Source organism: Enhydra lutris, unplaced genomic scaffold (genome assembly GCF_002288905.1).
Source record: "Enhydra lutris kenyoni isolate GAN:26980312 unplaced genomic scaffold, ASM228890v2 scaffoldscaffold37, whole genome shotgun sequence".
In the NCBI taxonomy this organism is placed as follows: Eukaryota; Metazoa; Chordata; class Mammalia; order Carnivora; family Mustelidae; genus Enhydra; species Enhydra lutris.
In genome coordinates this window covers 26,672,469-26,684,437 of record NW_019154121.1, presented here as the reverse complement: position 1 = coordinate 26,684,437, position 11,969 = coordinate 26,672,469, and the positions used below count along the sequence as shown (strand labels likewise).

The 11,969-nt window shown below is 60.5% G+C and overlaps 2 protein-coding genes across 6 annotated transcripts; one reads left to right on the top strand and one right to left on the bottom strand.

Moving 5' to 3' along the window:
* Window positions 1-481: 481 nt before the first annotated feature.
* On the top strand, window positions 482-4,675 carry LOC111154329 (cyclin dependent kinase 5). 2 transcript variants are annotated; one of them, XM_022513865.1, is made up of 12 exons: window positions 482-609; window positions 1,272-1,360; window positions 1,453-1,520; window positions 1,681-1,741; window positions 1,839-1,895; window positions 2,565-2,660; window positions 2,808-2,882; window positions 3,064-3,160; window positions 3,344-3,413; window positions 4,024-4,084; window positions 4,185-4,265; window positions 4,397-4,675. In XM_022513865.1, exons 1-12 carry the CDS (start codon window positions 573-575, stop codon window positions 4,481-4,483), a joined length of 879 nt encoding a protein of 292 aa, XP_022369573.1. In that variant the 5' UTR covers window positions 482-572; the 3' UTR covers window positions 4,484-4,675. The 2 variants fall into 2 exon arrangements, with proteins under 2 accessions (XP_022369573.1, XP_022369574.1); XM_022513866.1 differs by lacking the exon at window positions 2,565-2,660 and having other exon boundaries at window positions 483-609.
* A 1,077-nt stretch (window positions 4,676-5,752) lies between these two features.
* Window positions 5,753-10,966, bottom strand: LOC111154325 (acid sensing ion channel subunit 3). Of its 4 annotated transcripts, XM_022513856.1 has the most exons (11): window positions 9,041-10,966; window positions 8,142-8,292; window positions 7,808-7,935; window positions 7,460-7,661; window positions 7,274-7,330; window positions 7,023-7,170; window positions 6,648-6,739; window positions 6,469-6,548; window positions 6,300-6,371; window positions 6,066-6,124; window positions 5,796-5,933 (listed from the first exon to the last, which is right to left on the bottom strand). In XM_022513856.1, exons 1-11 carry the CDS (start codon window positions 9,572-9,574, stop codon window positions 5,855-5,857), a joined length of 1,602 nt encoding a protein of 533 aa, XP_022369564.1. In that variant the 5' UTR covers window positions 9,575-10,966; the 3' UTR covers window positions 5,796-5,854. The 4 variants fall into 4 exon arrangements, with proteins under 4 accessions (XP_022369562.1, XP_022369561.1, XP_022369564.1 ...); XM_022513854.1 differs by lacking the exon at window positions 6,066-6,124 and having other exon boundaries at window positions 5,753-5,933; XM_022513853.1 differs by lacking the exon at window positions 6,066-6,124 and having other exon boundaries at window positions 5,753-5,933; window positions 6,469-6,739.
* Between the last annotated feature and the right edge of the window lie 1,003 nt (window positions 10,967-11,969).

Genomic DNA, 11,969 nt, shown 5'->3' with positions numbered 1-11,969 from the left:
GGCCTGAGGAGAGGTGGGAATCCGTATTGCTGTTGTCAGGAGGTCGTTGGAACCCCGACGCCATCAGCCGGGTCAGAGAGCACCCATCCGGGCCGGGGATGCAGACTGCCAAACCCCAAACCCCAGAGGGCGCCCCACCCCCACCCTACTGCGTTCTGGAATGTGTAGCCCCAGAGAGGTCCTTTGCAAAACAAGGTTGTGATCACAGAAAGGAATAACAAGAGCAGAGCACACTGGGAGCCGCGGCATTACCGCGGTGAGGCCCGGAAAGCGGACACGCGATGCTTTCTGGGACTTGAAGTCCAAGGTTTTCCTCCGCGGTCGAACCGGAGTCCTGGGAGGCGAGTACGGCAAAAAATCTCCGCTCAGCCTGCTGGGAGTTGTAGTCTTCCTGTGCCCAATGCCCCTCATATTGCTGGGAAACCTGGCTCTCCTTGGTACTACATGCCCCAGAAGCTCATACGCAGTCAGGAGGGAGGGGCAGGGCCGGAGGCTGGGGTGCCGCCTCCTCTGCAACGCCGGGGCCGGAGTCTTAGAACCCAGGGCCCGTAGGGGTCCCCGCGGCTGCTGCGATGCAGAAATACGAGAAACTCGAGAAGATTGGGGAAGGTAATGGGACTACGAGATGTTCCTGCCAGATCTTCCTCTGCAGACCCTTCGGCGTTCCTTGCAGCGCCGGCTCCTCTACCGTCAGCAATACCCATAGGCTCCGACCTCAGCACTGGCTGCAGCCTTGGCCCCGAGCTCAACACTCCTTGCAGACACCTCTCCTTCCCGTTAGCATTTCCCGCAGACGCCCCTTCCCCAACCTTAGCACTTCCTGAGACCTACCTGCCGACCTTAGCACTTCCTGCATCTCCTGCCCCGAGCCTCAGCACCACTGGCAGAGCTTTCATCCACCACCACCGCCCCCCCACCCCCAGCCTCAGTGGTCCATGCAGACCTCCGACCTCATTTCTGCCGGCCCTCACTTTTCTCCCAGGCCTGCTCGCTATTTCCAGAACCCCCGGAAGCAGCGCCTTCATTACAGACTTCCCTACGCCGGCAGCTGCAGCCTCTCCCTGCTCCAGACACCCTTGAGCCGTCTGCAGGCACCTTCTCTGCCCCCACCCTCCCTCGCAGAGCTCCTCCATGCTGAGCCTTCACGCTGAATCTCGCTTTTTAGTCCTCCAGGCTTCACAAATACACTCCCACGCTGCCTGTTCCCCCGACAGGGACTTCCTGGGACCCTTGTCCCATCTTCATCCTCACCCCTGACCTTCTTCCCCCAGGGACCTATGGAACAGTATTCAAGGCCAAAAACCGGGAGACCCATGAGATCGTGGCTCTGAAGCGGGTGAGGCTGGACGACGATGATGAGGTAGGACTGGAACCTCAGGGCCAGGGAGGGGGTTGAGGGCCCAGGCTGGGTGGGATGTGACTGTTGCCCGCCCGGCCCCCTCCCATGTGTAGGGAGTGCCGAGTTCAGCCCTTCGGGAAATCTGCCTACTCAAAGAGCTGAAGCACAAGAACATCGTCAGGTGTGTAGCTGGGCAGGGTCCTCCTTGCCTGTGTGGTCACTTGGAGGAGGGGGGGCTTCAGAGAGGGGCTGGGCCGATACTGGGATCAGGGTTGGGCTGAAATAGGGACTTGAGGCTGACATTTGCAGACCTTCCTGGCTGAGTCCTTCCTCCTTCCTAGGCTTCATGACGTCTTGCATAGCGACAAGAAGCTGACTTTGGTTTTTGAGTTCTGTGACCAGGTGAAAGGGGGATTCGGAGGACAGTAGCCTTGGGAGGGTACAGGGGCCCAGACTGAGGTTAAACTCTGCCCTGTTCCCCACCCCCACCCCTTTCTAGGACCTTAAGAAGTATTTCGACAGCTGTAATGGTGACTTGGACCCTGAAATTGTGAAGGTGAGGGGCTGGCGTCTGGGAGACTCAGGGAGGCGGGGTAGGAGTCTGTCTTCAGTCTACACACTCTGAGCACCAAGTTCAGGCCCTGAGCGGGGATAGGCTGGAGTGTCTATTTCTGTCCTCCAGGAGCCTCCCTATTTGCAAGCATCTTCACGTGGTCTCTTTGATCTGACAGTAATACTCTGCTATCAGTGATGTGATTTGCACTTGAGAGATGAGAAGATGAGATTCAAAGAGATTCATTCATTCATTCAGAAAATACCTATTGGATTCTTTGCTTTGTGCCAGGCACTGTTCTAGGCCCAAGACCAAGTGCCTTGTCCCAGGTTCCAGGGGAAGTAGTGCTGATTAATAATAGAGCATAATATATATACTGATGGCTCCGTGGTGTGTGCTTACTCGAGGCCATGTAGGGGAGAGATCAGTGCAGGAATGTAGGAAGGCCCACTAGGCTGTAAGTTCCAGAAAGATTCGGATCAGGGCCCCTGTGCACTGTTCACTTATTAATACCTAGCCCAGTACAAAGCAGGTCCTCTCTCATCGCTGAAAGATGGGTGGGGTTTTGAGACAAAGCAGAGGTGAAGAAGGGAGCATGGCCCATCGGCGGGGGAGGGCAGCTTCCTATCCAGAAGGTGTGATGCCCTCCCCTACTCCTCCCTCCCCTCCCAGTCATTCCTCTTCCAGCTGCTGAAAGGCCTGGGATTCTGTCACAGTCGCAACGTGCTGCACAGGGACCTGAAGCCCCAGAATCTGCTCATAAACAGGGTACCTTCTGGGGAGAAGGTGGGAGATGGGGCAGGCTCAAGTCACAAGTGATGAGGGGAGCCATGCCGGGAGGCGCAGGCAGGAGGCCTGCCCTGAGACTGTTGCAGACCTCTCTCCCTGTCCCTTCCCATCCCCCCACCCCCCCAGAATGGGGAGCTGAAATTGGCTGATTTTGGCTTGGCTCGAGCCTTCGGGATCCCTGTCCGCTGTTACTCAGCCGAGGTGAGCTGGGGGTGTGGGGTGTGGGATATGGGGTTGGGGGTGGGGATCCCCTCCTAGCAGAGCACCTTCATCCCCTTCTCCAGGACCCAAAACATTATTCTGCCCCATCCCCTGTCCCTCGCTGAGCCCTGCCTCCCCAGTCCTCTCAGCAGGGGGTCGCTGTGGGTGGGGTCTTCTCCAGGTGGTCACGCTGTGGTACCGCCCACCGGATGTCCTCTTTGGGGCCAAGCTGTACTCCACATCCATCGACATGTGGTCAGCCGGCTGCATTTTTGCAGGTGACATGCTGGGGGTCTGCAGAGCCGCTTCCTCTCCCAATCACGTGGACAGATAGGGTCCGGAGTGTCTCCTCTGGGGAAGGGAGTGAGGCCCTTGGGGATGGGGCTAGAAGGCACAGAGGGCACCATGGGAGAGAGGGCTTCTTCGCATGTCTCCTTCTCTCACACCTGCTCCTCTCCCAGAGCTGGCCAATGCGGGGCGGCCGCTTTTCCCTGGCAATGACGTAGATGACCAGTTGAAGAGAATTTTCCGATATCCTTTGACATTTCCCTTCCCCTCAAGCTCTCTAAAGGAGAGTGAGTGGGGGAGGCACCTGGCCAGCTCCATCAGTAGAGGATGTAACTCTTGATCTCAGGGGTCATGAGTTTGAGCCCAACGTTGGGCCTAGAGTTTATTTAAAAAAAAAAAAAAAGGAAAGGGAGTCAGGAGCTCCTGGAGCTCCAGAGTGCAGGGAGTGAGGGTGGTGATGGGCTGGGCCAGGAGAGGGCGTGGCTCTGGGCGAGGGGATGGAGGGCAGAGGGCTGACACCCCTATGTTCTCAGGGCTGATTGAAGCCAAGAGCATGCTCCTCCAGCTGAGAAGTGAATCCTTGGGACAAAGGACCCCAAAGCAGCCACAGGATTATTTGTGGGCAGAGGAGGGGGTGACTGGGTCATCAGGAGCAGACATCAGGGTTGAGGTCAGAGTATGAACGTGTGAAAAGTGCCTGGCACGCCAGGAACACCAGGCCCCACCTCTGTCCTGAGCGATGGGATAAAGTGAGGGGACTGGGGATGGGCATGTGAGGGACCCCCCCTGCCAGGAGGGGAAGAGCCCTTCAACTGCCTCTTTCCATCTGAGTGACCCTTGACCCCATGGACACACTTCTGGGGACACCGACTGAGGAGCAGTGGCCTGCCATGACCAAGCTGCCAGACTACAAGGTGGGTTGGGAGATGAGGGCGGGGGGACCTCTTTACTCCACAGCTGTAGCAGCTCCAAGCCCCCATACCTCTGGTTTGACTCTCCCTGCCCCCCCCCCAGCCCTACCCGATGTACCCGGCCACAACGTCCCTGGTGAATGTCGTGCCCAAGCTCAATGCCACGGGGAGGGATCTGCTACAGGTGACCGAGGGCAAGGGTAGAGGGTGGGGTCCACAGACATTTGTGGGTGGTGGGGGGGAAGATTGGGGGGGAAGGGGCTACAGGCAGTTAACCCAGCCCGAACCCGCCGCGCCTTTCTCCCATGCCTTCAGAACCTCCTGAAGTGCAACCCCGTCCAGCGCATCTCGGCAGAAGAGGCCCTGCAGCACCCCTACTTCTCTGACTTCTGCCCCCCGTAGGTGCCAGGACCTTGGCCAGGCTGGGGCCTGGCCAGTTGCAGCCTCCTCCCGGGAGGGGAGGAAAAGCAGGGGAGGCACGGTGTGCTGAGCTCCAGCTGTGCTGGGCCTGGCCGGGGTGGCAGTGCTCTGGCCCGTGTTTGTCACTCCCTCCATGGACTTTATTTAATTTCATAAATTGGCTCCTTTCCCACAGTCTGGCTGATGTGGTGGTAGAGTGGCTCCGAGGGGGGTGGGGCTGGGGCCGGGGTCTCCGCTCTGCCTTAGCGCCCTGCTCTCTACAGCCCTGCTTCCAGCTCAGACCCAGCCCCGCTGTCCAGTCCTAACTCCACTGCCCGAAGTGTCCTGAGACCGGGTGCTGGAGGCTCTGCCCCTCACCCCGATGGCTGGGCTCGGGGGCAGCAGCACCCCCGCTCTGGTGCTTATGCTGACACCTACCCCCCTTGCTCCCTCTGCCCAGAAGCGCTAGTCCTGAGGGGGTAGGCAGCCAGTGTCAGAGCAAGGATGGGTTCCCACCAGAATGGGCAAAAGAGGACCGGGCCTTTCCCTCGTGGTTCTCCCTATCCCACCTGTACATTCCCCAGCCCTCCCTTTTTCATCGCCGCCCTCCCCCCCCGCCTCGCCGATCCCTAGGGCTATAGGCTGGGACAGGAGAGTTCCAGAGATGTGGTGAGATTAGGAACCCCCCTTCCCCAGCCCCCAGTTTCCCATATTTGGGATATAGAGAAAGAACAGGGACAGTGGGCAGTAGTGAGGTGCATTCTTACTGGCAGGAATGGGAAGGGAGGGTTAGGGTTAGGGGGAACAGCTGGGGGGCAGCTGTTCCCATGGAGACGGGTGGTGTGCTGGCCCTTGGTCCCAGATATGAGAAAAGAGGCCTGATCTTGCCAGCAGGACAGCAGCTTGTGTTCCTGGAAGTAAGTAGTTCCTCCCGTCCTCTCCCTGCCTGCTCCCCCTACTTCTCACCAGACTCTGCGGCAGAGCCTTCTTCCAGCCGTTCTCCACATAACCGCCCGCTCCCTGACTCCTCTCTGACTTGACAGCTGGCTTTGGGCTCACTGTCTCAGAGGTCATTCTGATGAGCCCGTTCACACAGCGGCAGATGACAGGCGCCGTCTCACACTTCTCCCAGAGAGATTAGCGGTGGTGGCCTGCCACTCACCTGCATCTCAGACACTGCCCACTGGATGCTGGCTGCCAGAGGTCTTCTTGGGCCTGAGTAGGGCTGACAACTGGCCTGACTAGTCTGCCTGTAAGAGAACCAGCCGAGGCTGAGGCACTAGAACTTTATTTGGGGTGAAGATGGCAGAGACATGAGCAGGCAGGGCCCGTCCTGGATGTGAGGGGGCAGCCCTGAAGACACAGACATCAGGTCTAGAGCCGTGTGACGAGGTAGCAGGTGCGGTGGGAGGCAGACAGAGTCTTGGTGACAGCACAGGGAGGTGTGGGAGGCCTGGTGCGACCCAGACCACAGCGCTGGGACAGGAGGCCTTGAACCCACTGCCTTGCCCTCCTGAACCTGAATGGCACCCTCTAGATGGGACCTGCCCCTCCTCCCTTGAAATAGGGGGCCATTTCTTGTTACCTGGGGCCCAGGCTGAGGTGGGGACCTTGGGTTCGGTGGCTGCCCAGCCCTTCCTGAAGCTGTGGGAGGAGGGAAAGGGTCAGAGGTGGGGAGGAGTCCTCCCTCCCAGGACCAGCCGAGGTCACTGCACGCTCCTCCCCCACCATTCTTTCCTCAGCTGGGTGGGGATAGTGTTCTAGGCTTCAGGGGAAGGGCTGAGCGCCCATGTTGGAGATGACAAGAAGGGACTGTTACCAGATTGGTGCTAGAATGCCTTTGGGAGTGCTTTCGGTTCCAGAAGTATCCCAGGACCCTGTCCCGGAACACCTAGGGGCAAGCAGTTGGGGAAGTGGCCAGTGCACACCTTGCTCCAGGTCCTGTGGCCTGATTCCTTTCCCCTCCCCCAGCTGGGGCTCAGGCCCACCTCACAGAGGTAGTCCAGGATCTCAAGGATGGTGAGCAGGCTGGCTCCGATGAACAGCCCCATCTGGCCCCCAATGTCACCTGCGGAGCCCAGGTTACCCATCAGCTCACAGCCACCTGCCCTGCCCACACCTCCCCAGACCCCTGGGTGCCCTGTGTGGGTCCCCTGCGCGCACACACCAAGCAGTTCCGACACTTCGTAGGCCTTCTTCTGCTCCACTGTCTCATAGTTGAGGGCCTCGAAGAAGATGTCCAGCACCAGCACGTTCTCTCTGGAGGAAAAGAGGGCAGGAAAGCTCTTTGGACACCCGCTGGTGCCGGCTGCTGGGAGGAAACAGGTGTGCGACCTGCTTCCCGTCTGGGACTCCTTTAAGAGCCCTGTTACCGGCGTCATGGACCCCGTTTGCAGGAGAGACGGTGTCAGAAGGTTAAACAGTTGGCCCAGAGGCCCAGGAGCCCGGTGGTGACGTGCACACTGGTGTGCCACCCGCGTGTGCGCACGAAGGCTCGCCCGCAGGCGGGGGGCCCGCCCCGTCCCCCGCCGGCCCGGCTCACGCGATGTAGGCCTCGCTGCGGTTGTGTTTCCGGGCCAGGAAGCGGGCGGAGGCGCGGCTCGGGATCCGCACCATGGAGAGCTCCTTGGCGTAGCGCGTGCTGGCGCACGGGTTGGGGCAGGTGCACGCGTCCTTCCGCAGCATGGCGTCTAGGGGCCACAGTCGCCTGGGTCAGGGCCACCCGCACGGCGGGGTCCGGGTAGCGGGCGGAGCGGAGCAGGGGCGGGGCTGACGGAGAAGTTCGCGCCTTACCGAGCGCCGGGTTGGCGCAGTCCTTGTACTGCTGGGGACTGCACACTGGCGCGCCGCCTTGGGGTGGTGGGGGAGGAGACGGGGGAGGAGACGGGGGAGGAGACAGCTTCACCAACTGCCCCCCTCTAGGCCCCTTTGCCCCGACCCGACCCGGAACCCCCTCCTCCGCCCCCACCAGCCCCTTACCAGGCATATGCATCATTCGGCAGCCGCACTTCCGAGCCACATAGCGCGTCTCACAGGCTAGACGACACCCCATTAGACTATAGGGAGAGTGGGGGCCTGGGCTGGGGCTGGGGGGACCCAGGGGATCCGAAGGTTCCAGCTCAAAGTCGGGGTCCAGAGATGCGGAGCTGCAGTCGCCCCACGGTGGTGGCAGGAAGCTCAGCTGTAGTTGGTTGGTTAAGGAAGCACCAGGTACAATGTGGGGGTCACCTTGCTGGCGCGCAGAGGGGTGGGGAACCCCCCCACCCTCTGAGGTGCTATGGGCGGAGGAGGGGCTTGGGGGCCTTGGTGGGGTGGAGGTAGGGATACTTGCTGCTGCTGGCAGGACACAAAGGTCTGGTAGCCAGGGGCTGCACCGAAGCCCAGCTGGTCGATGGTGGGCGGCTCCTCCTGGCTGTGAATCTGCACTCGGATCCCCACCTCAAACGGGGTCTCCTCTGCAGGGGAAAGGGGACCCTGAGGCCTGTGTCTCAGGACACCCCCTGCTTCAGTCCTCCCTCCCCAGGACTGTGACCCACCAACCCTGCCCCCTTTTCACGGGAAAGAATGTGCTCTGGGGCCCTTACTAGTGCCTCCTTTCCCTCCCAGAGCCTTTTGTACCCCAACTGCGCCACGCTTCCAGCCTGACCCGTGGGTCCCATACCCATGTCCCTCCACACGGGCAGATACTCATCCTGTTGCACATCCAGCATGATCTCCAACCCGTTGCCCATGCCGCCCTTGGGAGTGGTGAGAAGCTCTGCCCCGTCGGCGCCAGAATTAAAGGTGTAGCACTGACCCATCCGGGTGAAGATCTGTGGGTGAGCAGATACGGGACAGACCTCACCAGCATACAAGGAGCCCAGCCAGCCCTTCCCCCCAGGCAAACATGAGAACGACGAGACCGCTCCTCTCCCTGCCCTCCATTTTGTCTCTTTGACCACTGAATCCACATCTCAACAGCCCAGTCAGTCCCTCATACTGGCACATAGAGTGGGACCCTCATGGGTTCCCATCACTCCAGCCCCTCCTCCCCTTCCCCAACCTCCCACTCCCCAGCCCAGGGCACAGCCTATGGGACAAGTGTTTCTTTGGCGAATGGCAAGAAAGGAAGTGGGTCTCGGTTGCCCTCCTCCAGAACTAGCAGAACGTTGAAGAGGTAGAGGGAAAACAAGCTGACTCCCCAGCACAGAGGGCTCTTCTGCCCTAGAGCAGTCCCACTAGATTCCCCCCAACCCCCAGGAGCAGGGTCTCCTTGGCCCAGAACTTGGGCCCAGAGCCAGCCTGGGTGAGTGTCCTGTGCTGGGAGGCATGACCTTGCACACTGCGGTCCAGCTGAGTGACAGGGAGGGGACCCCAAGGAGCACAGTCTCCTGGGCTGAACAGAAACGCCCTGGTGGGATGGGGAGCTGCGGCCTGGCTGGAAAGGGAAGGATCCCTGGCATGGGTGTTAAGGTCCCCTGGCCTTGGAGGAGCCTGGGCTAGCAAGACTGGGGATGCCGGGTCCCAGATGGACAGGGGCTAGCCCGGTGCCTGGCAGTGCCGGGCTCGTGACCAGCTCACCACGGTGAAGTTCTCAGGCCCGCACAGCCAACCTCGGTAGCGGCAGTCCAGCAGCATGTCCTCCAGGCTATGCCCAGCCCTGGCGTACAGTCGAGCCATGTCGAAGGTGGAACTGGGCATGAAGCCGGGTGGTGCAGGGGGCTGGCCCAGGGCGTGCAGGAAGGCAGCATGGTCAGCGGGCTCCACACCCAGCAGTGCGGGCCCGGCCCAGTGCAGGTCGTTGGGTGTGAGGCGCGAGCGGCGCAGCGGGTTGATGTTGCACAGGGTGACAGCGGGGAAGGTGAGCCGGTGACTTTCACGCTCGTCCAGGGCTGTCTCGTGGTGGAACTCCCCGTAGTAGCGCACCCTCTCAGCCACTTGATAGAGGAAGGCGGCCAGCGACAGGAGCACGGCGGTGGCCCACAGCCCTCGGCGAGGCGTCAGGCCCCCGGGGCCAAAGATGTGGCCCAGCCCGTGCAGGGTGCAGCTGCTGGCGAACACGCAGATGTCTGAGGCCGGCCGCCGAGCCTCCTCTGGCCCGGGATGGGGCTTCATGCCGAGGCCCGGGGCGGGGGACACTGAGAGGGCCGGGGAGTGGTGACCAGGCTGCAGGGGTTTGGAAGGAGGAAAGAGGGTCAGTCTGAGGACCAGGAGGTGCTGAGAGGATTTGGGTGGCCAGGTGGGGGTCGCTGTGGGTGAGGTGAGGGAAGGACAGGGAGGGGGAGAGGAGCCCAGACCGAGAGATGGGGAGGCCCTGGTGCAGCAGGCTTGGCTCGATGGTCTCCAGGAGCAAGCTGGGGTTCCACTAGGCTCAGCGCCGGACTGGGGCTCCTGGGGCTCGGCGGGAGAGACCAGGTAGGGCCCAGCTGGTGTGGAAAGCAAGGGCTGCTGTGCTGGAGGCTGCTCTGCTGAGCTGGAGCTGCCGCAGAGGATTGGGTTACAGCAGTGTGGGGGCCGGGGGCCGCGGAGCAGTCTGGGGGGCAGGGAACGTCCCTGGGGGCCCAGGCTGAGCCATTAGTGTAGTGAGTTGCGGGGGGGTGGGGGCGCGGCCGTGGAGACCAGAGGCGCCAGCAGAAAACCGCAGCAATCCCGGGTAAGGCTTGAAGGGATCCTAGAGAGAAGTTGGGGCTGGGGGTGCCTTAATGGCCCTTCAGACTCCCAGCTGCAGCCCTTATGGTTGGGTTGAGTGTCGGTTGCTGTCCCTGGGCCCAGTCCCTCTTCCTTTTGCTTCTCTTCCCTTCGCACTAACCTCACTCAAGATAATCTGTTCCTTTACAGAGAGAGGAGCTGGCTCTTGACCAAGCTGGAAAGTGGTGGGAAGTTTGGCGCTGGCAGGCTCCTCTTTTTGAGCCCCCAGCAGGCCACACTGGACAGCCAGGGCTCTGCACATCCCATGCCCGGGGGGTGGTCTGTCTCCAGGGACCCTCTTCCCACCTCTCCATGCTGAGGCCCTCCTGGCTGAGAGGCTGGGCTCTGCCAATGTGGCTCTGGGCTCACCTGCCCCATCCCAGGTGGAACATGGATGCTTACCTGCCTCCCTCCAGGGAACACGGGTGCCCTATAATTTCACATCTTTTTTCACTTAAAAACATATTCTGCATGCCACGCAATATACAGTACCTGGAAAACTTCCCCTTTGTAAAAAATGGCTGCTTGATTCCATTATGTGGATGTACCAATGTTCATCCAATCCTATCCCTACGACGAATACAGGGGGTTTCCAGTCTTCCATTGCAAACAATGGTGCTCTCAATAGCATTGCACAGACGTAAATTCCTAGAAATAGAACCACTGGGTCAAGAGGCAGCGGTATGGGTAGTTTGGTAGATACCACAAGGTTCCCCACTGCGGGAGTTTCGCACTCCCGTCAGAAACAGGGCAGGCAGTGTTTTGCAGGGGGGTGCTATTCTTTTTCTTTCCTTTCCTTTTTTTTTTTTTTTGAAGGCTCCATGCCTAGTGTGGGACTTGAACTAACAACCCTGAGATCCAGAGTTACACACTCTACCCGCGGAGCCAGTGAGGTGCCCTTGCCGGGGCTGGTTGTGGGGGAGCTTTCCTAGAGGAAGAGATTCCGTGTCCCTGATTCAGCTGGGGTGCCTTGGGCCTAGATGACCTGGTAACGCTGGCCTTGAGAGAGCAGAGTGCGGCATCTGATTGAAGACGCTGCAGATGGTCGGGGGGCGGGGGCGCGGTGATGGGCTGGGTGAGGGTTGGACTCCCAGCCGCTGGAGCAGACGCCTCCAGAAAGGTAGAGCGGCCGTCTGCAAGGTTAGGACCGACTGGCCTGCAGCAGGGGGCTGAGGGCCACAGGGGTCGGGCCAGACGTCCCACGCAGAGCACAGCTGGGGCTGGTCATCCTCAGTACCGGCCCTGCATCTGGTTAAACGCTCACCTGCCTCCACGCGTCCGGGAGCAGGAGATGCTGCGTCTCGGCCCGCGAGAGCGGGCGCTCGTCTCCGGCAACTCACTTACCGAAGCTCATTTCGACTCCACCTTGTGGCACAGACGTGTGAGGTCGCCGGGTTCGCCTTGGCGGGCTCCTGGCCGGGAGGGGGAGAAAGTTTGCCCGCTAACCACGATCACACCGGGCTGCCATCACCTGTCCTCCCGTCCGTCCTCCCGACAAGACCGCAGCTCCTCGGGGGCAGGGCCGTCCTCCTCCCCGTCGCAGGCCAGCACACGCCATAGCTGCTTCATGAGCGCGTGATCTTGGAAGGAGGAAGTAGCTAAGTTTACTGTACGGATGGGACCAGCTTCTGAGGCCATAGCATTGTCAGTCTGAAGCATTTTACCACAGATTATCCCGTTTATTATCTTTTAAAGGATTTATTTGAGAGACAGAGAGAGAGAGAGAGAGAGAGTGAGGTCATGCACACGCGCACGCACGAGTGGGGGGGCAGAGGCAGAGGCAGAATCTCAAGCAGACGCTGCCTGCGCTGACCGTGGAGCC

What these genes read in the sequence shown, in the direction of transcription:
- LOC111154329 (XM_022513865.1), top strand. Translation starts at nt 573, where the DNA reads ATGCAGAAATACGAGAAACTCGAGAAGATTGGGGAAG. An exon ending in TTTTTGAGTTCTGTGACCAG is followed by an intron (nt 1,742 to 1,838) that starts GTGAAAGGGGGA and finishes ACCCCTTTCTAG; the next exon opens with GACCTTAAGAAGTATTTCGA. An exon ending in TGGACCCTGAAATTGTGAAG is followed by an intron (nt 1,896 to 2,564) that starts GTGAGGGGCTGG and finishes CTCCCCTCCCAG; the next exon opens with TCATTCCTCTTCCAGCTGCT.
- LOC111154325 (XM_022513853.1), bottom strand. Translation starts at nt 9,574, where the DNA reads ATGAAGCCCCATCCCGGGCCAGAGGAGGCTCGGCGGCCGGCCTCAGAC. An exon ending in GGCCTGAGAACTTCACCGTG is followed by an intron (nt 8,293 to 9,040) that starts GTGAGCTGGTCA and finishes GCTCACCCACAG; the next exon opens with ATCTTCACCCGGATGGGTCA. An exon ending in CGCAGCGAGGCCTACATCGC is followed by an intron (nt 6,740 to 7,022) that starts GTGAGCCGGGCC and finishes CTTTTCCTCCAG; the next exon opens with AGAGAACGTGCTGGTGCTGG.